Consider the following 27,966-nt stretch of genomic DNA (forward strand, 5'->3'; position numbering starts at 1 on the left):
CCACTAATCATTTTGTACATGCAGATCTGGACTGTATAAACTGTCAATACATTTGAAATATAACCCTTTGTCTCAAAAACATATATCACTGTGCTTTGCTTATGAACCAAATGTATTTATTGTGACCAGCTATAAGGAAACCCTTCCCCTTAAGCTAATTATGAAGAGAAATGAAGTCACTCAGTCATATCCAACTCTTTGCAACCCCATGGACTGTAGCCCACCAGGCTCCTCTGTCCATGGGATTTTCCAGGCAAGAGTACTGGAATGGGTTGCCATTTCCTTCTCCAGAGGATCTTCCCAACCCAGGGATCAAACCCAGGTATCCTGCATTGTAGGCAGCTGCTTTACTGTCTGAGCCACAAGGGAAGCTAAGCTAATTATAGCTTACAGCAATTTGATAAATTATACCTTTGTAAGTGAAACTGTAACATTTATCTTTCCTTTCTCCCTGTTGTCTCCAGAAGTTGCAAAGTCTTAGGTTCCCAGCAACCTCATCAGGTGAATAAGAAAGGCTACCTCCTGGCAGATGTAAGAATCTCAAGATTTGTTGAGGACTTCCTGGCCCATGCAGCCACAGCATCCCCTTTTGGGCTTCCCTGGTGGCTCAGACCAGGAATGAAGCAGGGCAAAGACTAATAGAGTTTTGCCAAGAAAATGCACTGGTCATAGCAACACCCTCTTCCAACAACACAAGAGAAGACTCTACACATGGACATCACCAGATGGTCAACACCAAAATCAGATTGATTATATTCTTTGCAGCCAAAGATGGAGAAGCTCTATACAGTCAACAAAAATAGACCAGGAGATGACTGTGGCTCAGACCATGAACTCCTTGTTGCCAAATTCAGACTTAAATTGAAGAAAGTAGGGAAAACCACTAGACCATTCAGGTATGACCTAAATCAAATCCCTTATGATTATATAGTGGAAGTGAGAAATAGATTTAAAGGACTAGATCTGATAGATAGAGTGCCTGATGAACTATGGACAGAGGTTCATGACATTGTACAGGAGACAGGGATCAAGACCATCCCCATGGAAAAGAAATGCAAAAAAACAAAATGGCTGTCTGGGGAGGCCTTACAAATAGCTGTGAAAAGAAGAGAAGCAAAAAGCAAAGGAGAAAAGGAAAGAGATAAGCATCTGAATGCAGAGTTCCAAAGAATAGCAAGAAGAGATAAGAAAGCCTTCCTCAGTGATCAATGCAAAGAAATAGAGGAAAACAACAGAATGGGAAAGACTAGAGATCTCTTCAAGAAAATTAGAGATACCAAGGGGACGTTTCATTCTAAGAAGGGCTCAATAAAGGACAGAAATGGTAGGGACCTAACAGAAGCAGAAGATTTTAAGAAGAGGTGGCAAGAATACACAGAGGAACTGTACAAAAAAGATCTTCATGACCCAGATAATCACGATGGTGTGATCACTCACCTAGAGCCAGACATCCTGGAGTGTGAAGTCAAGTGGGCCTTAGAAAGCATCACTATGAACAAAGCTAGTGCAGGTGATGGAATTCCAGTTGAGCTATTTCAAATCCTGAAAGATGATGCTGTGAAAGTGCTGCACTCAATATGCCAGCAAATTTGAAAGACTCAGCAGTGGCCACAGGACTGGAAAAGGTCAGTTTTCATTCCAATCCCAAAGAAAGGCAATGCCAAAGAATGCTCAAACTACCACACAATTGCACTCATCTCACACGCTAGTAAAGTAATGCTCAAAATTCTCCAAGCCAGGCTTCAGCAATATGTGAACTGTGAACTTCCAGATGTTCAAGCTGGTTTTAGAAAAGGCAGAGGAACCAGAGATCAAATTGCCAACATCTGCTGGATCATCAAAAAAGCAAGAGAGTTCCAGAAAAACATCTATTTCTGCTTTATTGACTATGCCAAAGACTTTGACTGTGTGGATCACAATAAACTGTATGAAATTCTTAAAGAGATGGGAATACCACCTGACCTGCCTCGTGAGAAACCTATATACAGGTCAGGAAGCAACAGTTAGACCTGGACATGGAACAACAGACTGATTCCAAATAGGAAAAGGAGTACGTCAAGGCTGTATATTGTCACCCTGCTTATTTAACTTCTATGCAGAGTACATCATGAGAAACGCTGGGCTGGAAGAAACACAAGCTGGAATCAAGATTTCTGGGCGAAATATCACTAACCTCAGATATGCAGATGACACCACCCTTATGGCAGACAGTGAAGAGTAACTAAAGAGCCTCTTGATGAAAGTGAAAGAGGAGAGTGAAAAAGTGGGCTTAAAGCTCAACATTCAGAAAACAAAGATCATGGCACCTGGTCCCATCACTTCATGGGAAATAGATGGGGAAACAGTGGAAACAGTGTCAGACTTTATTTTTCTGGGCTCCAAAATCACTGTAGATGGTGACTGCAGCCATGAAATTAAAAGACGCTTACTCCTTGGAAGAAAAGTTATGACCAACCTAGATAGCATATTGAAAAGCAGAGACATTACTTTGCTAACAAAGGCCCATCTAGTCCTGGCTATGGTTTTTCCAGTGGTCATGTATGGATGTGAGAGTTGGATTGTGAAGAAAGGTGAGTGCCGAAGAATTGGTGCTTTTGAACTGTGGTGTTGGAGAAGACTTTTGAGAGTCCCTTGGACTGCAAGGAGATCCAACCAGTCCATTCTGAAGGAGATTAGCCCTGAGATTTCTTTGGAAGGAATGATGCTAAAGCTGAAACTCCAGTACTTTGGCCACCTCATGTGAAGAGTTGACTCATTGGGAAGACTGTGATGCTGGGAGGGATTGGGGGCAGGAGGAGAAGGGGACGACAGAGGATGAGATGGCTGGATGGCATCACTGACTTGATGGACGTGAGTCTGAGTGAACTCCGGGAGTTGGTGATGGACAGGGAGGCCTGGCATGCTGGGACTCATGGGGTCGCAAAGAGTCGGACACAACTGAGCGACTGAATTGAACTGAACTGATGGCTCAGACGGTAAAGCATCTGCCTGCAATGCAGGAGACCCAGGTTCAATCCCTGGGTTGGGAAGATCCCCTGGAGAAGGAAATGGCAACCCACTACAGTACTCTTGCCTGGAAAATTCCACGGACTGAGGAGCCTGGTAGGCTACAGTCCATGGGGTCACAAAGAGTCAGACATGACTGAGTGACTTCACTTTCACTTTCACTTTGAGAAGAGAGGAATACATTCAAGTCTATAGCTATCGCAGAATCTCATGACAGGCCCTTGACATGCTTTCCCAGCCTTGATGTCTTTGAAAGTTTAATTTGAGATTCCTTATAACATTTTCCAGGATAGCCAACTTAAAAGAGCCTGTATGATCAATTGTTGTTGCTGTTTAGTCGCTAAGTCCCATCCAACTCTTCTGTGACCCGCCAGACTCCTCTGTCCATTGGATTTTCCAGGTGAGAATACTGGAGTGGGTTGTAGTTTACCATTCTACCAGACAGAGCAGTCCTCAGAGCTTTCTCAAAGACTGCTGGGTTATAATCCTCAGGCTGGCTCAAATAAAATTTTCCATCTTTTTTCTTAGACTGACTGCAGTTAAGTCCCCTACATACAAACTTTCAAGTTTTGAAGTTTTAAAGATGCAAACATGCTTTCACGTGTCCAATCATGTCACGTGTCTGGCACACAGTCATGTGCGTGCATCCTCTGCAAGTAGCTGTGCTTTCGTGTACTTTAGTGCACAGTACTGTAGAGAGCACAGTAGCACAGTATCTTTATTTCAAGCGAGATTTGCAAGAGGATATCTTCATTGAACTTCTTACTGTGCAGCACGAGGAGCTTACTAAGGAAGACCTGATGGAATGGAGGCCCAAAGAAAGAACAAAGGGAGACAAGAGGAAGAACAAGTAACTAAAGAAATTTATGACACAAGAAAGGGCAAGGGGATTTTCTCTATTTGAGGAGGCACTGATAATTTTATTTTTTTAGTATTTTATTGGCTGTGCCAGGTCTTATTTGCAGCAAACAGAATCTTCCATCTTCGTGTGTATCTTTAGTTGCAGCATGTGAAATCTTAGTTGTAGCATGCAGGATCTGGCTCTTGGACGAGGGACCAAACCTGGGCCCCTTGCATTGGGTGCAAAGTCTCAGCCATTGGACACCAGGGAGGTTCCAGAGGAGACACTTAGTTTTTGAGGCAGGGGACCCAAACGTGGAATGGCACACAAAGATTGCAGAATGCAATCCAATGTCATCTACGTTGAGAAAAAAGATCTACTACCCAGACGTCACTGGATCATTTTTTCTAAAGGATGGGCAGAACCGAACCCAGTAAGGAACCAGAACCTGTGCCATCAATGTCAGGGGGGAGTGAAACTGCAGCTCGCCCTCCGTCTCCCACCGCTTCTCCCTCCTCCAGTCAGCGACTCTTCTTGCCGTTCGCTTGATGCCAGCCCCTGTGTGCAGCTGTCATGCTGCTCTACTTTTAAGGTACTGTACTTTAAGATTAAAAATGTTTTCTTTATTTTTGTGTTTTTTTTTATGTATTATTTGTGAAAAGTATTATAAACCTATTATGGTACAGTACTATACAGCCACATGTGTTAGTTAACTAGTTAGTTAACCGAGGCTAACTTGGACTTTGATACAAATTGCACTTACAAATGCACTCTCGAAACGGGCCTCATTTGTATGTAGGGGACTTACTGTATTGATTAATTTTTCGTCAGGAATATAATCTGATTTCTTGTATTTATTGCAACAGAACTTGATCCAAACTGTTTTTAAAGTTCATCTTTTTCTGCTTTTTATGTTGGGTATTTACTAAACTTTCAGATAGGCATTTAAGAAAATCCTTTTGTTCTCACACTGAGATTGTCTAATTAGCCTGAGCTCATTGACTGTGATAAAGATTTTGCAAATCCATGAATAACCGCAATCAGTAGTCAGAAAGACAAGTCAAACAAGATACTTTAATGGTTAATCTCATTAGAGGAAAGATAATGACACCAAAATTCCTAGTAGGAGGTCTAAGAACTTTGGGGAAGGAAATAAAGTTCCATTTCTCATAATTCTACATCGTTTCTCAGCCTTTTGGCTAAGATCAAGTGTAGTCTCATAATTCTACACACTCCTTAAATGGACGAATACAATTCTAATGAAACCTCAGGCTCCATAACTTCCACTGTGTGGCTTGCTTAGTTACTCAGTTGTGTATGACACTTTGTGACCCCATTAACTATATAGCCTGCCAGGCTCCTCTGTTCATGGGGTTTTCCAGCAAGAATACTGGAGTGGGTTGCCATTCCCTTTTCCAGGGGATCCTCCCAAAGCAGGGATTGAACCCAGGTCTCCTGCACTGAAGGCAGAGTCTTTAATATCTGAGCCACCAGGGGATCTTCCCTCCATTGTGTAGAACCTTGTCAGTTACTTCCCATGGTATGTATTTTTCCATCAATTATCAATTATGGGTGCCATTAGTTATCGATAAGGTCTTCCTTTCAAATGCAACATTACAGTTTCTTGTTTGATAGCCAACTGACATATGTGTAACAGTGAAATTATTTTTTCAAAGGGGAAGGGCTATGAAGGAAAGAGACTTTACTTGCTCCATGAGAATCATTCAAGAGATGCAGGAAAGTAGAATCTTAAAAATCTTAATCTCATAAATCACATGTTGGACCATTTTTAGACTTGAACTTACTTTGTGCCATTATTCCAAATACTAAGTTGTTGGAAGTTTGGAGGGAATGGGTATTGCAGGCATTTCATCTTTGTTTGTTTGTTTTTTGTTTTTTTTTTTTGAAACACTTGGGCCACTACGATCTATTAAGTTACTCATTTTTTTTAATGATTTTTATTTATTTATTTATATGTGGCTGTGCTGCATGGCTTTTTATCTCGTTGTGGTGAGTAGGGGCTGCTCTCCAGTTTCAGTGTGCAGGCTTCTCATTGCAGCGGCTTCTCTTGTCGCCGAGTGTGGGCTCTTGGGCAGTGGGCTTCAGAAGTTGTGGCCCATGGGCTCAGTAGTTGCGGCTCCCGGGCTCCAGAGCACAGGTTCAATAGTTTGTGGTGCATGGGTTTCATTGCTCTGTGGCATGTGGGATCTTCCCGGTTCAGGGATAGAACCCATGACTCCTGCATTGCCAGCTGGATTCTTTACCTCTGAGCCACCAGGGAAGCCCCATTTATTTCTTTAAAGTAACTTTAACATATACTTGAAGGATGACTTTCATAAGACAAACTTAAAAGTGAAAGTCAGTTTTTACTGAGCCTGATTAGTCCCATTTTAGTAACTGGAACTGAATATTCAGGACAACAAACATCAAGCCCTCCAGGGATTTCTCCCTGACAAGCACACTGTAAGGAACAAGGTTCGGCACACTGTTCCACCACATCATTTTTATTGTCACCAAATCTCCTGGGAGGAAAAATCTGCACTCACTGCCTTCAGCACCCAGATACTCAGTGACCCAGTGCTCCCAGAATTCAGACCTCTCCTCCACTGAAACTGCCTTGTTAGCTAATTCCTACTCAAACTTCAAGATTCAGGACAGTGGCCAGTTCAAGTCTTTGTCCCCTCAGACTGAGCTAAGAACTGTTCTCTGAGCACGTGGCAATATATACATATCTCTATACTGGCAATGGCACCCCACTCCAGTACTCTTGCCTGGAGAATCCCATGGATGGAGGAGCCTGGTAGGCTGCCGTCCACGGGGTCGCTAAGAGTCTGACACGACTAGGCGACTTCACTTTCACTTTTCACTTTCATGCATTGGAGAAGGCAATGGCAACCCACTCCGGTGTTCTTGCCTGGAGAATCCCAGGGACAGGGGAGCCTGGTGGGCTGCCGTCTATGGGGTCGCACAGAGTCAGACACGACTGAAGCGACTTAGCAGCAGCAGCAGCTATACTTGCACTTACTGTAGTATCAAAAAATATATTTTTATACCTGTCTTTCCAACTGGGTATAAGCTTCTCAAGGTCAGAGATGTTTTTGTTAATTGCTGTATCTCCAATATCTGTCAAGGGAACTGGGACATAAAAGAAACTCAATAAACTTGTTGAATTAACTTAATCTACTTTGAATGAACTCAAATTTGCATGAGAAAGACAATTTACCAACAAACAATTGAAAAATAATGAGGTCAGTGGCATATAAAATGTGTGCTCAGGGTCTTATAGGGGATCTAAAGCAGTACCACACCTTATCCTCTTTATGATGTCAAAAACTAAACTGTGAGGAAATAGACCCTAAGGTCTGAGTGATATTGTGGTTCTCCACCCAGGAGAGAGGGCTTCCCTCTCTCAGTAGGTAAAGAATCCACCTGCAATGCAGGAGACCCCAGTTCGATTCCTGGGTTGGGAAGATCTGCTGGAGAAGCGATAGGCTACCCGGTCCAATATTCTTGGGCTTCCCTTGTGGCTCAGCTGGTGAAGAATCTGCCTACAATTCAGGAAACCTGGATTCTATCCCTGGGTTGGGAAGATCCCCTGGAGAAAGGAAAGGCTACCCACTCCAGTATTCTGGCCTAGAGAAATCCATGGACTGTCTAGTCCATGGGGTTGCAAAGAGTTGGACATGACTGAGTGACTTTCACTTCACCCAGGGGAGAATAGAACAAAAGATAAAGGGACATAGAGACAGTTGAACCTTATACTACACTTGTTATTAATGTTTTGCAAAACTGTATATATACCCTTGGTGTCTGTGCTCCTTTTCTCAAGCAAAATCTTAGCAGGTCACAATTTCCCTATGAACAGAGTTGTCTGGTACCCTCCTCTTCTGGGAGATGCTCGGTTTGTTAGCTTATAGAGTCCCCTTGTCCCACTGACTACTTGCACCAATGCTTTATGTGGGAATCAGTGCTTACCTCCTTTGTGGCTCAAAAATGGCTGAATACATCTCTCCTGTTTTGGTAGCCTAGACCATCTGGTGATCTGATAAAATGAGGGCCTTTTGTCTTTGCAGAGTGAATCAATGAGTATTGAGACTCTTGTTTCATCCAGATATTCTGCCTCTGAAAACTTCAGTGGGTACAGAGGCTTCTGCAAGGGAAGAATCACCAGGCAAGTCAATTTGGTGAGGAAGATCTAGCCCAGAACACACTGCTGAAGGAGCAACCCTTTGGGATTAGGAGTCAATTACCAAGTGCCTACAAAGCACCCTGCCATTTTGACTATGCACATACCTCGCTCTCAAGGAGGAGAGACAAATGGGAGTGAGAGTCAGTCAGAAAAACTCCAACTGACTATGTGCTTATGGTCATGGAAAACCATGAGGCAATGCAGCTGGGAGAAGGAATTATATTGCCCTTTGCAAACATTTATTCAGAATCTTGTATTCACTCTGAGGAATATGCAAGTCCTGCCCTTGAGAAACTTACAGTCAAACTAGAGAGACAGCATTGTGTCCTAGTGCTAGTCAACATAAGGCAGAAAGAAAAAAAGGACTCCCGAAGAGAAAGAAAAAGAAAGACTTTATTCTTAGAGATGTTTATCTCTGAAAGAGATGCTAGAAATAATGCCAGGCAAAACTAAAGAACTGATTATCTTTTTAAAAAAATTGGGCACTGCAGAGAACTGGGTTCCTACTGTTTTCTGTGGATCAGGTTGTGATCCGGCTGCGCCAGGAAACTTGCAGTCTAGGGTTGCCCCAGCTGATTGACATCTTTCAAGGGTCAGGAAGATCCCCTGGAGAAGGAAAAGGCAATCCACTCCAGTCTTCTTGCCTGGAGAATCCCATGGACAGAGGAGCCTGACAGGCTACAGTCCAGGGTCACTCGGACATGACCTAGTGACTAAGCAGCAACAATAGGTTCCTTGGGATTCACTGAATACAAATTATAAATGTGGAGTTTAATGACATTCAAGAAAAAATTAAAGAGTTTCGTGCAGTGTGTCCTATTGCCAACAAACATAAAGCCCAGATAAGTTGCTCTGGTTTCTCTATACCTAGGGGAAGCACCTGTTCTCATTAAAAGTGACTCTAGCTCAGGGCTCAGAGACAATAATCCATTTGAGCATATATAATGGAAAGCCTGAGACCCCTTCTCCCGGGAAGTCATGAAATAAAGAGTCTTTTGGCAAGTGCTCTCAAACCATGTACCCCAAAGGGCTCCACACCTCCAAGAAGAGAAGCCAAAGAGCTGTCCTTGTGGTCAAGACCCCTAACATCTGCAGCTTTCCTGTGGAAGGCATCTTTGTGTAGACAGCAGCCTTGCCTGGTTTTTGGATATGTGTTTATCTTTAAATAATAAATAAGAGAAACCCATTCCTTTGTCTCAAATAAGGCAAAGATAAGTTTCAGATTGGCTATGGCAAGGGACCACCATTTCTGGCACAAGGGTGGCAAATAAAGAGATCAGAGCACAACCCCACCGTCATCCCCACCCCACTTTTCTGAAACCATTATCCAGCTGCCTATGTGGGGGCCGGGCTGACAGTTGCAGGCAAAACCTCAGGAGCATTTGCTCTGCTGAGCACTCTACCTTTAGACAGACAGTGGAAGGCAGTGGGAAGTATCTGAATGTTGATCAACAAAGCATTTGGGGGAGGCTAATGGATAAGGGAAACCCTGTAACCAGTTCCATCTCTTGGTGTCTTGTAGGGACTCAAACCATGATATAACACAGAGAAAAAGCATCTCTCATTTTGGGAGATCTGCTTTGACTTATGTTTATTCACACTGAAAAACACCATATTTTAAAGAAAATATGAAATGCAGAGGGGAAATCTATTTTAAAGCAAATAATTTTAAGTAAAAAGAAGGTCAAATATTCATTTTAAATGATTTTAATTTGATAACTATTATGTTCCAATTCAAAAAAGAATATTGCACAAATGCTTTTGTATCACAATCGTTATTTTTTCTCACCCTGGTGAGATTTTGACAAACATAGTTGGCTTTGGGAAATAACATAGAGAATGTCTTAATTGGTTTAGTAATTTCAATAGCCTGTGAAAAAAATGAAAGTAGGATATTACATTCATAGAAAAGAAAAGAATATATCCACAAATTCACCAGGCTGTAGTGAAAAATAATAAGCTTTTCATGGATTTAATAAAACTTAAAGAAGACAAAATTGAGAATGCTGTGAAAATAGAATGCAGCTCACAAACTTTTTAATGCAATCCTTTGCTTTCGAAAATCCATTAGACCTGCAAGAATTCTAAGAATATTTGATCACATTATAAATCTCTCATATTGGAAAAGTTAACATCTGATATTTTTAAAGCAAAAATCTAAATAAATACAGACCTGAATTGTTCAAATAACAAAATCTGTGAATGGTGAGGTAAAATTACCAAAATAACATGAACAAACAAAAAGAAAACAACACCAGAAAAAAAAATGAATCTTGTTATGGCACCGATAAACATTTCTGTCTAAATTTATGAATATATGACATTTTCTCTAGGTAACAAATACAGTTTTCATCAGTTATGTAGTAAATGCTGAGAATTTAAGAAAATAAAAATTTTAGTGCTCAGCAAGCAAAAATAATTCCACGAAACTCTCCCCATTTTTATGAATTCATTACAGCAATTTTTATTGTTCTTCTTTTTTGCCTTCTAATTAATATTTTTAGCAGAGGCATAGCACTGGAGTCCAGAGGCACATATATGCCTCAGGTGCCAGATGTTTTTTTTAAAAACTTCCATCTTGCATTTTTGGTGTTTTTAGAATTGTTGCTCATCACATTCATGAACACACCCTACTCTAGCTATACTTTTAATTTATTTCCAGGAAAATTCAACCACAGTATATAGAAAAAAGGCACAACCATATTAATTACATTGTTTAACACACCATTTTATACTTCCTTTGTCACTAGTTTTTAGAAGCTATGAGTTACTTCAATAGTGTTGGTGTTTCTGTTAATGTTTAAGCTATATATTCCATATCATGATTTTTTTTCAAATGGTTGTCCTAAGATACAATTAATTCTTCACATTTTGTGACCATTCCAGGCATCTGATATCTGGAATATTTACAACTAACTTCATCAAACCTTAATGTTTTATGAAATACTTGAAAAAAAATCTTTGTAATCAATACTGTCAGAACACATTCTCCTATCAAAAAGAAAAGGGCAACATAATGAATTAGTTCAACTATGCACCTTAATCTGGAAACACTGATTATGACTCTGCTTCAGAAAACATAATTATTCCATTCAAAATGGATTGTCATTCATACTGATGATTGGAGATTTACTTAAAATAAAATATATAGAAATTATGTGAGCCTGGGATGGTGCCAGGATTGAACACAGGGGCAGCTTTTTCAGTTGGATATTGATAAGGGAATGGCAACCCGCTCCAGTGTTCTTGCCTGGAGAACCCCATGGACATGGGAGCCAAGTGGGCTCCAGCCCATGGGGTCACAAAGGGTCAGACTCGACTGAGCAAGTAATGCTCTCACACTTTCATTGGAGTATGACTGTTTATGATCTTGTTTGTTTATTCACTAGATAAAGACTTCTGTGTTTATTTTCTATTCATTTTTAATAGTTTATTATTTTTGTCAAGACAATTTTTTATTAATTTAGATTAATTTTACTCGTCTGTCACTCACATTCCATTAGAGTTTAAAGAAAGGACTTAATCATAGCAGGGGCAGAAAAAAGCAACCATCTGAGTTGCCCTGATCACACTATCATCCTCTACAAATTTCATTATAAATGCAGGAGAAACAAAATCTTTAGATCCAAATATACATAAGTTACTTGTAATATTTTAAATTAACATCAAGTAGTATTTAAAGTTTTATCATCTAGCCTTTTCACTCTTTGTGTAATAAAATTCTCACAAGTTAAGAAAGGTATCTGCTTCAAAATAAATTCTGTGGTATATCAGAATATTTTTGCCATCAGAAGTATAAGCATTGGCAAATAGGGAATTTAACTGTGAGTTGAAAAATATAGCAATACTAAATAAAACCCCCTTCTCACTGAAATGGCCAGTTCAGAAACATTTTCAGAAATCAAAACCCATAACAATTTTTAAAATCTTCACACGTACACACTCTAGTTTCATTAATCAGTAATGAAAGCCCTGCATGTCTGTGATTCGTTCACAATTATTCATGCTAAGACAAACCCACTGTAGCATTTCTCTTACTTACAAAACTCATAACTGATTTTACATAAAATACAGTTATTTAATTTTTAATACCTACTGAATGTGACTTGCTAATTCCACAAGGTATACCTTAAAACCTAATGTTTCTGTTCCATAGATTCAGTGTGTATTCCCCTCGTGGCCTCAGGAACCTGGGTAATGTTGTGGACCAGAGAAATGGGCCAATAGTATTACCTGTGTGCTTTCTAGTTATCCTTGTGATGCTAACAAGCATTCTTTCTTTAATCTCGATAAAGTGACATGATACATGATTTATGCTCCTAGAACCTGATGTGTCAACTCCTTATTTGTCTTCAAAATGATCTTTTTAAAGACCTTATTGAAAACATATCCATATTAACAAAATCTTTTTTAAAAAAAGCTACATCATTAGAGTTTCAAGTAGTTTTCTGATGCATATTTTCACATAAACCTAAATTCAACAGCAGGTCTGACACTGAGATTTGATTAATGCATATTGTGCTTTGAATCTTTAAAGAATATATTATCTAACCTATAGGGGATTATGAAAACGTGTCCAAATCCTGGCTATCAAGAAAAAAGTTTATGTACCTTGGGATTTCTTTTACCACTTTTAAAAAAATGCTGATAGTATCTAGGTCAGTTTTTATTTTCACGTTTTCCTTTGGATAGATTGTGAGGAATAATCTAATATCACAGTCCTTATTATACATCCTGTACATGTAAGTACATAATGCAAACAGACATACAATAGAACTGTCAGGAAAAGCTGTTCCTTTAAGGCTTACTGGTAAAATTTACACAGCTCCTTCTATTAATTTGTTCCATATGAAAACAAATTCATCCAGGGTTTTGGGCACAGAACACCAGAAAGAGCAACTTTAAAAAACTGTCTTAAGTATTTAAAATTAAACTCTTAAATCACAGTGTTGTTTGTTAGTGGTGAACCATGATCAGAACCAGAGAATTGTACAAACAATAATAACAGATCTTCCAGGACCTCCTGCTTTGGTTTTACCTCTTGAATTTACCCTATAGAGTGTTGTACTTTATTTTTCTTTTTTTTTTTTCAGGAATAGCAAATTGATAGAAGAAAATAAGCAGAGCTTACGATTTTGAATGCACCAATACCAATACTTTGGTGAACTGACAGTGTAGTCTACAAATACATGTGCCATAGACTATGAAAGAGGAAACACTTTAGGAAAAAATAATCACATTACAAAGTGTATTATAAAAATAAATTACACAGCATGTGCCCGTGGACCTGAAAGCTTTGCCAAAGGAAGAGAAATTTGACACAAAGATTGAATTGCTCTTGCTACCTATTTTTATATTATCAGCAAAACCATTTTCAGCTTTTACGTTTATATCCTCAAAAAAAAAAATTCACTGGAAGAAGGAAATTATTTCCAGTAGTGATCAGTAGCATGGAGGACCTTAGTGATGGTGGAGGGCTGGAGATATATTATCCATTCAACAGGGATTCAGAGGAAATACGCACACCCAGTATGTGCTTGGTTTACCATTTCATCTTGAGTTCATACGCAACTGGTGGATGATGATGCTTTCTATAAAGAGAAGAAAGATACAGCATTTTCAATTAGACTGAAACTCACATCAGTAGTTTACGTGAGGGTCAACACCATACCATTTCACTAACAGACCATAGGCATTAAACAACAAAACAAAAACAGGTGCATGCACCCAGTAGCTTCTCTGGAAGTTCTGTCCTATTCTTGGGTTACTTCTTTATATTGACATAGGAGATTTACCTCTAAAATTCTTAAAGCCTTTTAGAAACCATGTCTAATATTCTAACAATATTCGATCAGTTTTACCCAAGGAAAGCCCTGACTTTGCTATAGATGAGTCGCATAATGGAAACCAGACTATTTCCTAGAATTTCTGTTCTGAATGATATTCACATACTTTTATTTTTTTATGTCTGTGGTCTTGAATTTTAATAAAGAAATATTTATTTTATTACCAGGAAGTCACTAGATAATATTTATCTTTATTCTCAGGAATAATAATAATATTTATATTATTAAAAATAATATTTATTCCCAAGAAGTCACTAAGTACAGATGACTCATTCTTGTCTCTGCTTCTTTTTGTATAATCTACCTGGGAAGATGCTTTATAATTCTTTATATGTTTTTCAATTGAAATTCATTTTATAAAAGTAAATAAAAATAGATTGAGATAGTAATTAGAACAGTACCAGCAAAAACAAGTGTGTACTCTTTATATTTATTTGATTTATTTCACTTTTATCTTAACCTTTATGCCTTTATGAACATGTATCTTTTTTTTTTTTCTTTTCATTGTGTCATTGAGGTACTATATGCCCATCACTGCTGGGCATAGGTTTCCCAGGTAGTAGCCCTAGAGGTAAAGAACCTACCTGCCAATGTAGAAGAGCTAAGACATGCAGTTTGACCACTGGGTGGGGAAGATATCCTGGAGGAAGGCATGGCAACCCACTCCAGTGTTCTGACCTGGAGCAACCCCTGGACAAAGGACCCTGGCAGGCTCCAGTCCATAGGATCACAGAGTCGGACATGACTGAAGCCACTTAGCACTCATGCACTGCTGGACATGGAACTACATTGGTGAGCAAAATGAAGCATGATCCTGCATTTGCTGCGATTATAAACAGCAGAGGAAAGAAATAACTAAGCCTCAAATGGTTTCTCTGCCTGAAAAATGTATTGCCTCCCTGTAAACTAATGTCGGGCTTCCTAGGTGGCTCAGTGGTAAAGAATCTGCCTGCCAGTGAAGGAGATGCAGGAGACATAGATTTAATCCCTGGGTTGGGAAGATCCCCTAGAGAAGGAAATGACCCACTCCAGTATTCTGGCCTGGGAAATCCCATGGACAGAGGAGCCTGGTGGCTTACAGTCCTTGGGGTTGCAAAGAGTCCACATGATTTAGCGACTAAGCATGCGGTGTGCTCACAAACATTAATTGAAGCACACTAGTTCACTTTCACTTTTCTGCATTGGAGAAGGAAATGGCAACCCACTCCAGTGTTTTTGCCTAGAGAATCCCAGGGACGGGGAGCCTGGTGGGCTGCCGTCTATGGGGTCGCACAGAGTCGGACACGACTGAAGCGACTTAGCAGCAGCAGCAGCAGCATGTTGTAGACCTAGAGGTTTACTTCACACTGACCACTAGGTGGAGATATTTCCACTCCGTCTCTTGACCTTTCTGAATTGAATTTGGGATAAACAAATAAGCAAAGTAAAATGAAATACATAAATGTTTTATATACTTAATAGTAACTAGTTATGAATGTTTTGCAAAACTTTTAAGACATATATGTGATTTTTCACTGTACCAGAAACTCGGAAAAATCATTAGCTCATTTTGTCTTTTGAAAGTTGTTCTAGCCTCAATTTTTTTCAACACTTAAAAATGAATTAAAATCTTCAGGTAAAGACTAAAAACACTAAATAAAATATTATGTAGTTAAAAATCAGAGTCTCTTTTTTAATTTAAAAATTAAAATGCTATTTCCTACTCAACACTGTTTTTTTAAAAAAATTTTTAGAGTCGTTTTCAAAGAGTAAAAACACATAGGTCTCAGACCTCCCTAACAGAATCCAAGTATCTTCCCCATTTTCCTCCCCTAAGAGACTACAGGAAACATATGTTTAAAAGAGTGAAATCTAGAATTGTTCTTATTGCAGATATAATTCAGAATGTGTTTGCCTTGTTTCTTCACTAAATTCTCTCTCAAGTCCCTGGCAGGACTAATATTTTGTTTTACTGTGATACCTTCTTCTCTCCCCTTAAGTGTGCAAACCTCTAAATTCCTAGATTTGTCTTCTCCTAATCCTAGAGTTTTATAGTCTCTGTAATAATAATAGCTTTTCAAGATACATGCACCCCAGTACTCACAGCAGCACTATTTACAATGGCTGGGGCATGGAAGCAACCTAAATGTTCACTGACAGAGGAGTGGATAAAGAAAAAGTGGTACATATATACAAGGGAATACTACTCAGCCATTAAAAAGCACAAAATAATGCCATATGCAGCAACACGGATAGACGTAGAGATTGTCATACTGAATGAAGTCAGACAGAAAGATAAATAACAAATTACATCACTTATATGTGGAATCTTTAAAAAAATGATACAAATGAGCTTATTTACAAAACAAAAATAGTCACAGATATAGAAAACGATTTTATGGTTACCAATGGGCAAATGGCGAGGGGGGATAAATTGGGAGATTGGGATTAACATATGCCCACTACTATATTTACAATAAATAATAAGGGCCTACTGTATAGCACAGGGAACTCTACTCAAAACTCTTTAATGGCCTATATGGGAAAAGAATCAAAGAATCTAAAGAAGAGTGGAAACATATCTATATCTATATACATATATAAAACAGATTCACTTTGCTGTACACCTGAAACTAACACAACATTTTAAATCAACTGTACTCCAATAAAATAATAATAAGAGATTTTCAGATTAGTATTTGGTAAAAATACATATGGCAAAAGAGTCCATATATAGAAACAATGTCTTGGTTGGACCATTATATTTTATTATTATTTTTAAGGTAACAAACTGGTAATCCATGCATGGTATTATATATTAATGCTATTAATCAGATTGTGTTACTAAAAAAAACTATCTCAAAAATATTTGATAATGCCAAATAAGAGAGCTTATTTTATTTAATTCAACTTAATAATAAAAGATGGCATTTAATATTTATGTACATACAATTTACTTAAAGGAATACAATTAAACCCAAGTTATTTTATTTTATATAGTGACATATTTTACTTTGCTTCTAAATATAGTGAGACAAGATCTATATGACAGTGAATTTATCATTTGAAACTTATTAAGGATATTTACTAAATCTATGTTTGCTTATCTACATTTTCTTCAAATCTATAAACTGACTCAGATAAGAATCTCCCAGCCAATGCACAAACTTGTGAGAAAATTTTTAAAAAGGTTGTTTTAATGCATTAAATTTTGAGGTGACTCATTACACAGCAAAGCTGTCTGATTCAGAAGGAGTCATGGTTGCCAGCAAAAAATAATAATAATAATAAAATAAAAGTGCTTTGGAGAAGGCAATGGCACCCCACTCCAGTACTCTTGCCTGGAAAATCCCACGGATGGAGGAGCCTGGTGGGCTGCAGTCCATGGGGTCGCTAGGAGTCAGAAAAGACTGAGTGACTTCACTTTCACTTTTCGGTTTCATGCATTGGAGAAGGAAATGGCAACCCACTCCAATGTTCTTGCCTGGAGAATCCCAGGGACAGGGGAGCCTGGTGGGCTGCTGTCTATGGGGTTGCACAGAGTCGGACACGACTGAAGTGACTTAGCAGCAGCAGCAGCAAAAGTGCTTTAGGGATTAGTACCATTATTTGTGTGTTTTTTTAAGGTGGGATTTCCAAGTCCCTTCCTGTTTCTTTATGATTTAAGATGATAAGATAATATTACAACCTTATTGAAGTTATAAATTCTGTCAGCAAATCTTAATTTATCTTCGATTCTGTCGTCAACTCAGAATAAGATCCAAATAGAGGACCAAAGGCCACAGTTCAGCCTCTATCAGCAAACTCAAAAGAGCAAAGCACTTAAATTTGGGGCCCTCTGATGTGTAGGTATTTAATAACAATTTCTGTTTTTCTAATTGAAAGAAGAACTGCTGTACTGCTAAGTCGCTTCAGTCGTGTCCGACTCTGTGCAACCCCATAGACGGCAGTCCACCAGGCTCCCCTGTCCCTGGGATTCTCCAGGCAAGAACACTGGAGTGGGTTGCCATTTCCTTCCCCAATGCATGAAAGTGAAAAGTGAAAGTGAAGTTGCTCAGTCGTGTCCGACCCTCAGCGACCCCATGGACTGCAGCCCACCAGGCTCCTCCATCCATGGGATTTTCCAGGCAAGAGTACTGGAGCGGGGTGCCATTGCCTTCTCCGAAAGAAGAACAGGACTTCTAAATCTTAATCAGCATATACACATGGGTTCATTGCATTCTTACATATAATTTTATATTAACAGTTGATCAAAGAACTTACAGACGTTTTCCATTATATATTTCTCTTGTGTTACTTTGAGTTTTTTTTCTTAAGAAATTTCAGGTAACACATTAAATACATTGTTTGCTCTCATGATATTATTGTGAAGTGATGTGGCTTATGAATTCATTCTTTTATTACACTAGCTGTTGTATGACTTCCATGGAAAGGATGCATTGTTGTTGTCGTTGTTTAGATGCTAAGTTGTGTCCAACTCTTCGGGACCCCATGAACTGCAGCCCTCCAGGCTTCCCTGTCCTTCACCACCTCCCTGAGCTTGCTCAAAGTCATGTCCATGGAGTCAGTGATGCAAGCCCACCATCTCATCCTCTGTTGTCCCCTTCTCCTCCTTCCCTCAATCTTTCCCAGCATCAGGGTCTTTTCCAAGAGTTGGCTCTTTGCATCAGGTGGCCAAAGTATTGGAGCTTCAGCTTCAGCATCAGTCCTTCCAATGAACATTCAGGGTTGATTTTCTTTAGGATTGACCAGTTTGATCTCCTTGCAGTCCAAGGGACTCTCAAGAGTCTTCTCCAGCACACAGTTTGAAAGCATCAATTTTTTGGCACTCAGCCTTCTTTATGGTCCAACTCTCACATCCATACATGACTACTGGAAAAACCATAGCTTTGACTATGTGGACCTTTGTCAATTCCTAATTACACTTGAGTTCTGTCCTTACAAGCATGACTTATTTATCCTCCATGGGTGGTATCCCCAAAAGTCCTGGCCAGTCAGATGACTTGAGATCCAAAGCCATATACACAAGACAGGATTGGGGGGAAATTTGGGGGAGAATGTCTCTTGAGTGCTAGCGTGGGGCAACCTGGCAACAAATTAAATTCTAATTCCTCCCAGGAGAGCCCCTTCAGCTAAGGAGTAAGAAAGATGTATTCCCTGCAAAGTCAGTGCCTTCCTCCTGACCAATGCCTATGTTCATGCTCTGCCAAACTCAAGAGAACCCTTGAGCTCTAAATTTTAAAAATTGGCTCTAGTAAATGAGACCACATCACTTAGAAAGCCTCCAAACTCACCCACCAGAGCAAAAGTTTGACTTGTAGCAGGACTTTGCATTAGTAAAGAAGGGCTGCTTCATTCACAGGAAACCACACACTAAGTTACAGGAAACGGTTTCTGTTGGTTTCTGCATCAACTTGGCTGGTGGATGGCTTGTTCCCCTGTTCCATGGCCCCTGCTCCCAGGGGATCTGCCTAGAGAGCCAGACGCTGACTTAGGGCTCTACTCTTCTTCCTACTTTCTTCCTTCTTCCTGGAGTTTCCTTCTACCAAACCCCAGCTTTGAACTTGCTGCCTGCCCTCCTGCAAAAATGTCCTAGTTCTCTATACCTTTTAGAAGTAGGAGTGCCTGGATATTGTTTACTTTTAAGGTTTAATAAACTGCTTTTGTATTCAGTCTTGTTATTATCACATTCAGACATTAATCAGAGTTCTGATAAAACATCTGTTTTAAATAGGAAGTCCAATAAACTTCCTCTGTGGACTTGGACTTGTAGTCCCTCTTTTGGATTCAGCTCAACTAATTAAAAACACTTCCGCTAATCAGTTCTGTCGTTTGTTTCAGGAAACTTTTGAAGCAGATGACACAAGGTCTCTGGAGGTTTCTCAACCACGTAAGAGTTTATTTGTTTCCTTCCAGAACATTTCCCACTCCATCATCAGACCAAGTCCTCGCCTCCCCAATCCCCTCCCTGCTCCTAGGTGGCAGAAGTTACTAATCATCACAGTTATGACTGATAGCTTCTTTTTCAGGCAAGCTGGTTGTTCTCTCTCACACAGATTACTGTTCCCCAGATACAAATAAATTGGAACTAGTTATCCCATGTGTGCATGCCTGATAAGTCACTTCAGTCATGACCAACTCTTTACAACCCTATGAACTGTAGCCTGCCAGGCTCCTCTGTCCATGGGATTTCCCAGGCAAGAATACTGGAGGGGGTTTCCATGCCCTCCTCCAGGGGATCTGTCTAATCCAGGGATTGAAACTGCATCTCATATGTCTCGTGCATCGGCAGGTGTGTTCTTTACCACTAGCGCCATCTGGGAAGCCCAGCCACCTGGGAAGCCCCGTTATCCCATAGGCAACATTAATTATAAATAAAAGTAAATGGTTAGAAAATAGTTAAGTCCTTGAGCTAAGTGTGCTCAGGTTCTACCTTTTGGACACAGGTGCTAGATGCTGGATGCTGAGATCAACTTAGGTTGACATAAGTCTACAACTGATCACAGGATGGCATGGAATACAACATTACGTATGAAAATTGAGTGGCAGCTGTGATTTTTAGGTAAGGCCAATATTTATCAAAGTGCTGTTCTGAGAACTTTAACATAGAGTTACCATGTGCTATGCTGTGCTACTATGCTAAGTCACTTCAGTTGTGTCTGACTCTGCAACCCCATGGACTGCAGCCCACCAGCCTCCTCTGTCCATGGAATTCGCCAGGCAAGAATACAGGGGTGGGTTGTCATGCACACCTCCAGGGGATCTTCCCAACCCAGGAATTGAACCTGCATTTGCTGCACTGCAGGCAGGTTCTTTACCTCTAGCGCCACCTGGGAAGTCCCAAGAGTTTCTGTGTAGATAGCTCAATATCTCAAAACCTTTGGCAATATTATTTTGGCCCATTGAGTGGGTATTTTTATCTATAGATGAATATACACTTTGCTCATTTGAAGTAGTTTCATCATATGAAATCATGAATAAGGTACTAGAAGAAACTGAAACCCTGGTTTCATCATTGAGAAGATAGACACTCTAAGCCTTGGGTTTTTTTTGTTTTGATTTTGTTTCCATCTTTAATAATAGGGATAGTTATCTTGTTGACTTCTAAAGTCTGGTTCATTTCTAAATAGTCCTTGACTTTGCAATTCTATCCATTACACATACATAGTATTAACACAAGTAAAGAGGTCAAAACTATTTTTACTGGGTAAGCAATTAACTATTAGTTTTTAGGAAAAGCATTATGACAGAATCTTTTAAACTGCTTACTGAACAAGAGTGAAGCATATCGTATTATCACTATAAGCAGGAATGTCAGAATCATAACAGATAATAGCTAAATGTAAGCCGTAAGCCAAGGTGAAGTGGTTTGCCAAAGGTTACACTGTTTTCCTCTGATCTCTGGTCAGTCCTATGTCCGTTCAGCAATCCACCTTCTCTCCCTGTTCACCTTAATAACTATCTGCAATCTAAATCCTGCATATGGTGGTGGTGTTCAGTCCTTTAAAAGGACAGCCTCTCTGATCTCTTTTGGAGGGTCCAGCATGAAACTAAAGAGCATGACGAATGACCTGAAACCTTTTCTTTCCTGAACCCCTCTAGGGGACTCAGAAAGGATGAGCCATTCGTAATTCATTCAAGTATGTTTATAATTCACAAGAAGCTCTCAGGTCCCCTTAGTTCTTCACACACATGATGGCTTCAGAGGTGAGAACTTCCCAATCTGGGACTCCTGTTTGTTTTGAATCCATTACCTTCTATGGTAATGATGCTTTTGAACTGTGGTGTTGGAGGAGACTCTTGAGAGTCCCTTGGACAGCAAGGAGATCCAACCAGTCCATCCCAAAGGAGACCAGTCCTGAATATTCATCGAAAGGACTAATGCTGAAGCTGAAGCTCCAATACTCTGGCCACCTTATGAAAAAAGCCAACTCTTTGGAAAAGATCCTGATGCTGGGAAAGATTGAAGGCAGGAGGAGAAGGGGATGACAGAGGATGAGATGGTTGGATGGCATCACTGACTCAATAGACATGAGTTTGAGCAAACTCCAGGAGATGGTGATGGACAGAGGAGCCTGGTGTGCTGCAGTCCATGGGGTCACAAAGTCGGACACAACTTAGCAACTGAACAGCAACCACCTGCCACGGTGCCTTTGAAGGGAAACAGAAGTAACTTACACCACCCAGAATGGCAGCGCTTGGATTTTCCCCTAATTCCACCCACTCTTTCCCTCTGTGTTCTCAGGCATGAAGTGTTGGCATCCTCCCCATCATTCTCACAGGTTTGTACTGCAGACCAAAGAGGAAGCAAGGATGCCTCTCTCTTCTCTAACTCCTAGCCATCCTTCAACTGCTGGTTTTCTCCTCTACGGTAAAGTGCCCGGTTTTGTTTTGTTGACAACATTTTCTGTAAAAATGTAAAAAAAAAAAAAAATAGGACAGGCTTTAAACCTTGACTTAGATTCTGAAATAATGATCTGTCTGTGACAAGACTCGTGACTAAGCCGCCACCAGCCACCACCGCCACGCCTTCACGGAGGGCGATGCTTTTAAAAGAGACTTTGGAGAGAGAAAGACAGAACCACCCAAAGGAGATGCCAGAGGAAGGGCAGCTTCCACGGAGAGGAAGCAAGTCAAGCAAGTCAAGCGAAGGTGAGCTGGCTGTTCTACAAGGCATTCTGTGGGCCTGGGGGTGGGAGTTCAGCTGGGGGGCAGGCAGGGCGGGGCGGTCAGGAGCCAGGTCACAGATCCTGGGTGCCATATGGTCTTTTAGCGTTGACTGATATTTTAACTATGTGTACGAATTACTTTAACAGAAATAAGGCTCCATTAAAGAATAAGTGGGAAGCGGAGGCAGACAAGCTTGAGCATCCTGTCAATGGCTCCACGGGTCAGGGAAGACAGAGGAGTAACTCGCCAGAGAGGATGATACAAGTGAAGGAAGAATTGTGCTGAGATGGAAGGGGCCGGTGCATTGATGTCTTGTGTGGACGTAACAGGTGAAAAAGGGAAGCTGAAAGAGCAGAGGGGTGAAGATGATCATTTGTGTGTGTCGGCTGTTTCTGCATACTATGATGGTCCGTGGTAAAGAATTTGTCTGCCGATGCAAAAGCTGCTGGAGATGCAGGTTCAATCCCTGGCTCAGGAAGATCCCCTGGAGGAGGGCATGGCAACCTACTCCAGTATTCCTGCCTGGGAAATCCCATGGACAGAAGAGCCTAGTGGGCTACAGTCCATGGGGTTGCAAAGAGTCAGACAGGACTTAGGGACTGAAGAACAACAAGACCAGGGCTGCTGTGTAGCTCTGTGAATGGGGCCCCATGTGTCCCCACATTGTAATCTGTGGCAATGGTACCCATCTCCCTCCCAGGATGAGATCTGATGGCATCTGTTCACAGTAGCCCTGGTGAGATCCCTGATACACAATACTTTGTTCCAGAACAGAGGGGAAAAAAACCTCTCACCTTTTCACCCCATTCACTCTTACAAAAGCACATGCATCTTAAAAAAAAACAAAAACAAAAACATTAAATTCACACATGGAAGCCAAAGTTGGAGTGCACCGAATCCTCCACCTCCAACCCCCAGCGGATGTCACTTCTAATATGCAGTTTAAAACAAAGCTAGCCCATCAACGTTGAGTTGGAGCTAAAATTACAAAGGAAAACTGCCACAGCGGTTGCTCTTTATCATTTCTGAAAAGCGAATATGTGTGGTGCCGCCAAGTTTTCTTAGCGGGCTGTATCCCAAGACCCAGATGTATAAACATCCTGTCCATGCATGGTTAAGCATCTTCTGGGCCCTCCCTGTGGATGGAATGAGCTTCCGGGCAGAACCCCTGTAAGCGTGATGTGTGCAGGTGAAAAAGCAAAACAGCAGCAGCAACAGTTGATTAGGAGGTCACTGAAGAATGGCAGGTAGAATAAAAAAAATGCAGCGTTTCATTCTCTGGACTCCTCCGTTTGTTCAAATACAACATGTTATGGTACAACAACACGACACAGCCTAGATGCCAGGGAGGCATTTGAATAACAGTGGAGCATCTTTGTTTTTGAAGGGGATGATGTCCACTCTACAAAAGAGGGGCGCTCCCTTTTGAAAGAACACAAGTCGATATTCCAAATGGCAAGATCTCTAGTTTAAACGTGTTCAGAAAGTTCGTGTTTTCTTTTTTTCTCATTCTCCCTATTCTTCTACCTTGAAATTCCCTTATCAGGGCATGTCGACCATGGTTGCTTAACGTTTTAAAATATGTTTGCTGAGAACTGAGCTGTCGGCTACAGTGATCTAATTAAGTGAGTGTGAATACGGAGACGGGTCTACCTCCTTCATCCACAATTTGAGTCCAGGTTCTACAGGAAACAGGAAGTCCGGTGTGGAAAGAACTCAGAAGACAGTCTCTTTACCCTGAAGCTCAATGATTCCCTAGTGGCTCAGATGGTAAAGAATCTGCCTGCAATGCAGGAGACCCAGGTTCAATTCCAGGGTCAGGAAGATTCCCTAGAGAAGGGAAGGCTAACCATTCCAGAACTCTTGCCTGGACAGAATTCCAGGGACAGAGGAACCTGCCAGGCTATGGGGTCACAAAGAGTCAGACGACTGAGCCACTAACACTTTCAGTTTTGTTTTTGTTTTTTTAAGGGCTTCCCTTGTGGCTCAGCTGGTAAAGAATCTGCCCGCAGTGCAGGAGACCTGGGTCTGATCCCTGGGTTGGGAAGATCCTCTGGAGAAGAGAAAGGCTACCCACTCCAGTATTCTGGCCTGGAGAATTCCATGGACTGTATAAACTATGCAGTCACAAAGAGTCGGACATAACTGAGTGACTTTCACTTTTAAACAATGGGCTAAAAACTAATCATATATCTTAAAAAAAAAAAAAATAAAACAAAAAAAACACTACCTTTACACAAATATCCAGAGCAGGGACTAATCAAATGATTTTGGAACCCTCACAATTTAGAAGTGGAAAATAGCAACCTGTAACTAAGTACTTACTGTGTTGTAAAGTTGACCCAGTTGGCTCAAAGACTTGGAAAGGTGCTGCCTACCTGAGACTTCAGATGCTAAGCTGAGGGTTATCAGCCTCATTTGTTATCAGCTCATTTGTGGTCACCTGACTACGAAGCACCACATCCACATCAACGCGGTTATGCAGTTAATCTTGTTGACAACAGCATTTTGCTTTCACTCACTCTTCATGCATATTAAAACATGCTTAAAATAAACAACAATGATACAAACACAAGTAATAATACACTTCACCACACCACACCACACTCACACACACACACACACACACACTCATGAACTGGTACTGAACTTGCAAAGTACTTGACTGTGAAAATGTTTAAATTCAATTAAGCTTTGCATGATGTCATTTTATGTCTTGGCAACAAAGTATCAAAATTTACTGACCCCTATTCTCTATGCATTACAATCTCTGTTGAGTTATAAATGGCCACTTGGCAGCACCACTCCACAATTTAAATCAACTGCACACTTGAATAGAGCGTGAGTCTGACATTAATGGTTCTAAAATTCCAAAATCTTTACAATACACACAGACACACACAAATAAGTAAAACTCTGTTTTTAGAATTCCATATATTATTTCCATTTTATTTCACATTCAAATTGTTCCCTGAAATTGGCTTCAGGGCTTTGTTTTTGCAAACCTTTAGAGGCCCGGGACCTGTAATAACTAGGAGATGGCTTCTGCTTTTTGTTTGTTTCCTGCACATGAAGCAAATTTGGAGTTCGATAGAAGCAAATGACAATTGGTAAACTATTTCCTATTTCAGAAAAGAGCTTTTGCAAAATAATTACGGTGGAACAAGGCCTACTTAATTTCATTTACAATTAGGAAATACGGCAGTGGCTTTGGAGAGGTGGTGATCCAGCCCCTACTCCCCACCCCCCAACCCCAATCTTACTGGTTCAACTGATGAGTCTACCTTCTCGAAGCAAAAATGGCTCTAGAGGTCAGGCCCTGCCTCAGGCCCAGCATTCTCCACCAGGCGCGTAACATACAGTAGTTTTGCTAGTGAGTTCTATGTCCCGGCCTCAAAACAAATCCACAAAATAGGAAAGACACATGGCTATTAGTTGATTATTTTATGAACAAGGTATCGAAAACTCCAGTTAGTACACACAGCGAGTGGGCAGGGACAGACAGCAGCAGTAGCATCTGCTCGACCTACCCCCTCCGCCACTGCCCTCAGCCCTTCCCCCCTCCAGGAGAGGTAGCGCTGCTGGCTGCAGATTTCTTCAGCTCTATTTTCATAGACTGAGTCTCAGCTCGAGGCTCGAATTTGGTCAGATTTCCTGCTCCTGGGGCTGCCACTACTGGCTTTCCTGCTTTCATACCTTTTGACATAGGAATGCGGGTGGGTGTAGGCCGCTGGGCTGACCCGTCTTGTCCCGACTGCAAGAGAAGAAAAGACAGAGACACAAGGGCCGTGTTGGTGAGTCTCCCCCTGGAAATGGCATCATCTGAACATAAGCACACCACAGGACCACCCACAGATGAGTCCGCCCCAGAGAAGATTGTTGTTAGAAAGTTGGGAGTTGCTTGCGGTCTAGTCCACTTTCCCCTTTTCCCTCTCCTTGAACATCTATGCCCAGTGTCTTTCTGTTCTCAAGCCCCCGACTTTCACTCCTGTTTCACAGAAAAACTATAGGCCACCCTGCATACACTCGGGCATTTGTATCCCTCCTGTCCTCAAACCACCTCCACTTCCTTGAAGCAGCTCTCCTTTCCCCTCCTAATGAGGCTAACTCTTCTCTTTTTTGTCACTGTTGACCACATCCTCCCTTTTGTTTTTTTGGCCTTATGACAGGGCATGCTAGATCTAAGTTCCCTGATCATGAATCAGACTCCATGCCCTCTGCAGCAGAACTGTGGAGTCCTAACCACTGGACCGCCAGGGGATTTCCTTACACCCTCCTTCTTGAAACAACACAGTGACCTTGGTTCATTTCCAAGGCTAACCATTCAACACCATGGGAATCCAAGTCTATGCCTCAACCACTGATGCCAAAGAAGCTGAAGTTAACAGGTTCTGTAAAGACCTACAAGCCTTCTAGAACTAACACCAAAAAGAGATGTCCTTTTCATCAAAGGAGATCAGAATGCAAAAGTAGAAGTCAAGAGATACCTGGATTAACAGGCAAATTTGGCCTTGGAGTGCAAAATGAAGCAGGGCAAAGGCTAACAGAGTTCTGCCACGAGAATACACAGGTCATAGCAAACACCCTCTTCCAACAACATAAGAGATGATTCCTTCTTGAAGGAGTTCCTAAAACTCTCCTGCTGTGATATCTCACTTGGGTCTCACCCATCGCCCTCGTGTCCCTGACTCCTTTTCATTCTCAAAATGGCTTCCAGTTCCAGTTTGCCTGCCTTCTAAATGTGGGTATCACTGTGCTCCATCCTCAGTCCTCTTCTCATTTTCCACACTCACTCCGAAAATCACCTGATTTGTCACCCACATGTGTCTGAGACCCTGAACCTTGAGCCATCAGTTCAGTTCAGTTCAGTCACTCAGTCGTGTCCAACTCTTTGTGACCCCATGAACTGCAGCACACCAGGCTTCCCTGTCCATCACCAACTCCCAAAGCTTGATCAAACTCATGTCCATCCAGTCGGTGATGCCATCCAACCATCTCATCCTCTGTCGTCCCCTTCTCCTCCTGCCTTCAATCTGCCCCAGCATCAGTGTCTTTTCCAATGAATCAGCTCTTTGCATCAGGTGGCCAAAGTATTAGAGCTTCAGCTTCAGCATCGGTCCTTCCAATGAATATTCAGGACTGATTTCTTTTTAGGATTGACTGGTTTGATCTCCTCGCAGTCCAAGGGACTCTCAAGAATCTTCTCCAGCACCACAGTTCAAAAGCATCAATTCTTCAGTGCTCAGCTTTCTTCATGGTCCAACGCTCACATCCAACACTCACATCACAGGGCTCTCCTTAAATGCAGATCCAGATTTCTAACCACATGCTAGACATTTCCAGGGTCCCTGAGGCATCTCAATTATAACATGCCCCAAACATTATTTATCTTCTTACCCAAACAGTAATCCCCCGGGTTTCTCATTTTATCCACC

At 41.0% G+C, this 27,966-nt stretch overlaps 1 protein-coding gene and 1 long non-coding RNA gene across 4 annotated transcripts in view; one reads left to right on the plus strand and one right to left on the minus strand.

The window, feature by feature from the left end:
• The first annotated feature begins 4,339 nt into the window (after window positions 1-4,339).
• On the plus strand, window positions 4,340-22,238 carry LOC129619632 (uncharacterized). Its single transcript, XR_008697982.1, has 4 exons — window positions 4,340-4,439; window positions 19,703-19,751; window positions 20,308-20,423; window positions 22,107-22,238. It is a non-coding gene; the product is annotated as an uncharacterized LOC129619632 (long non-coding RNA).
• FILIP1 (filamin A interacting protein 1) overlaps window positions 9,602-27,966 on the minus strand; it is a 214,512-nt gene continuing 196,147 nt past the window's right edge. The window contains exons 6-7 of one of the 3 annotated variants that reach the window (XM_055534823.1): window positions 26,062-26,285; window positions 9,602-13,627 (exon numbers count right to left, since the gene is read on the minus strand). In XM_055534823.1, coding sequence (XP_055390798.1) covers window positions 26,079-26,285 — 207 coding nt within the window. In that variant the 3' untranslated portion in view covers window positions 9,602-13,627; window positions 26,062-26,078. Of the gene's footprint in view, window positions 13,628-25,960; window positions 26,286-27,966 lie in introns of those variants that run through there. The other 2 variants (XM_055534825.1, XM_055534824.1) reach the window with 2 other exon arrangements.

This window comes from Bubalus kerabau, chromosome 9, assembly GCF_029407905.1.
Source record: "Bubalus kerabau isolate K-KA32 ecotype Philippines breed swamp buffalo chromosome 9, PCC_UOA_SB_1v2, whole genome shotgun sequence".
NCBI lineage: Eukaryota > Metazoa > Chordata > Mammalia > Artiodactyla > Bovidae > Bubalus > Bubalus kerabau.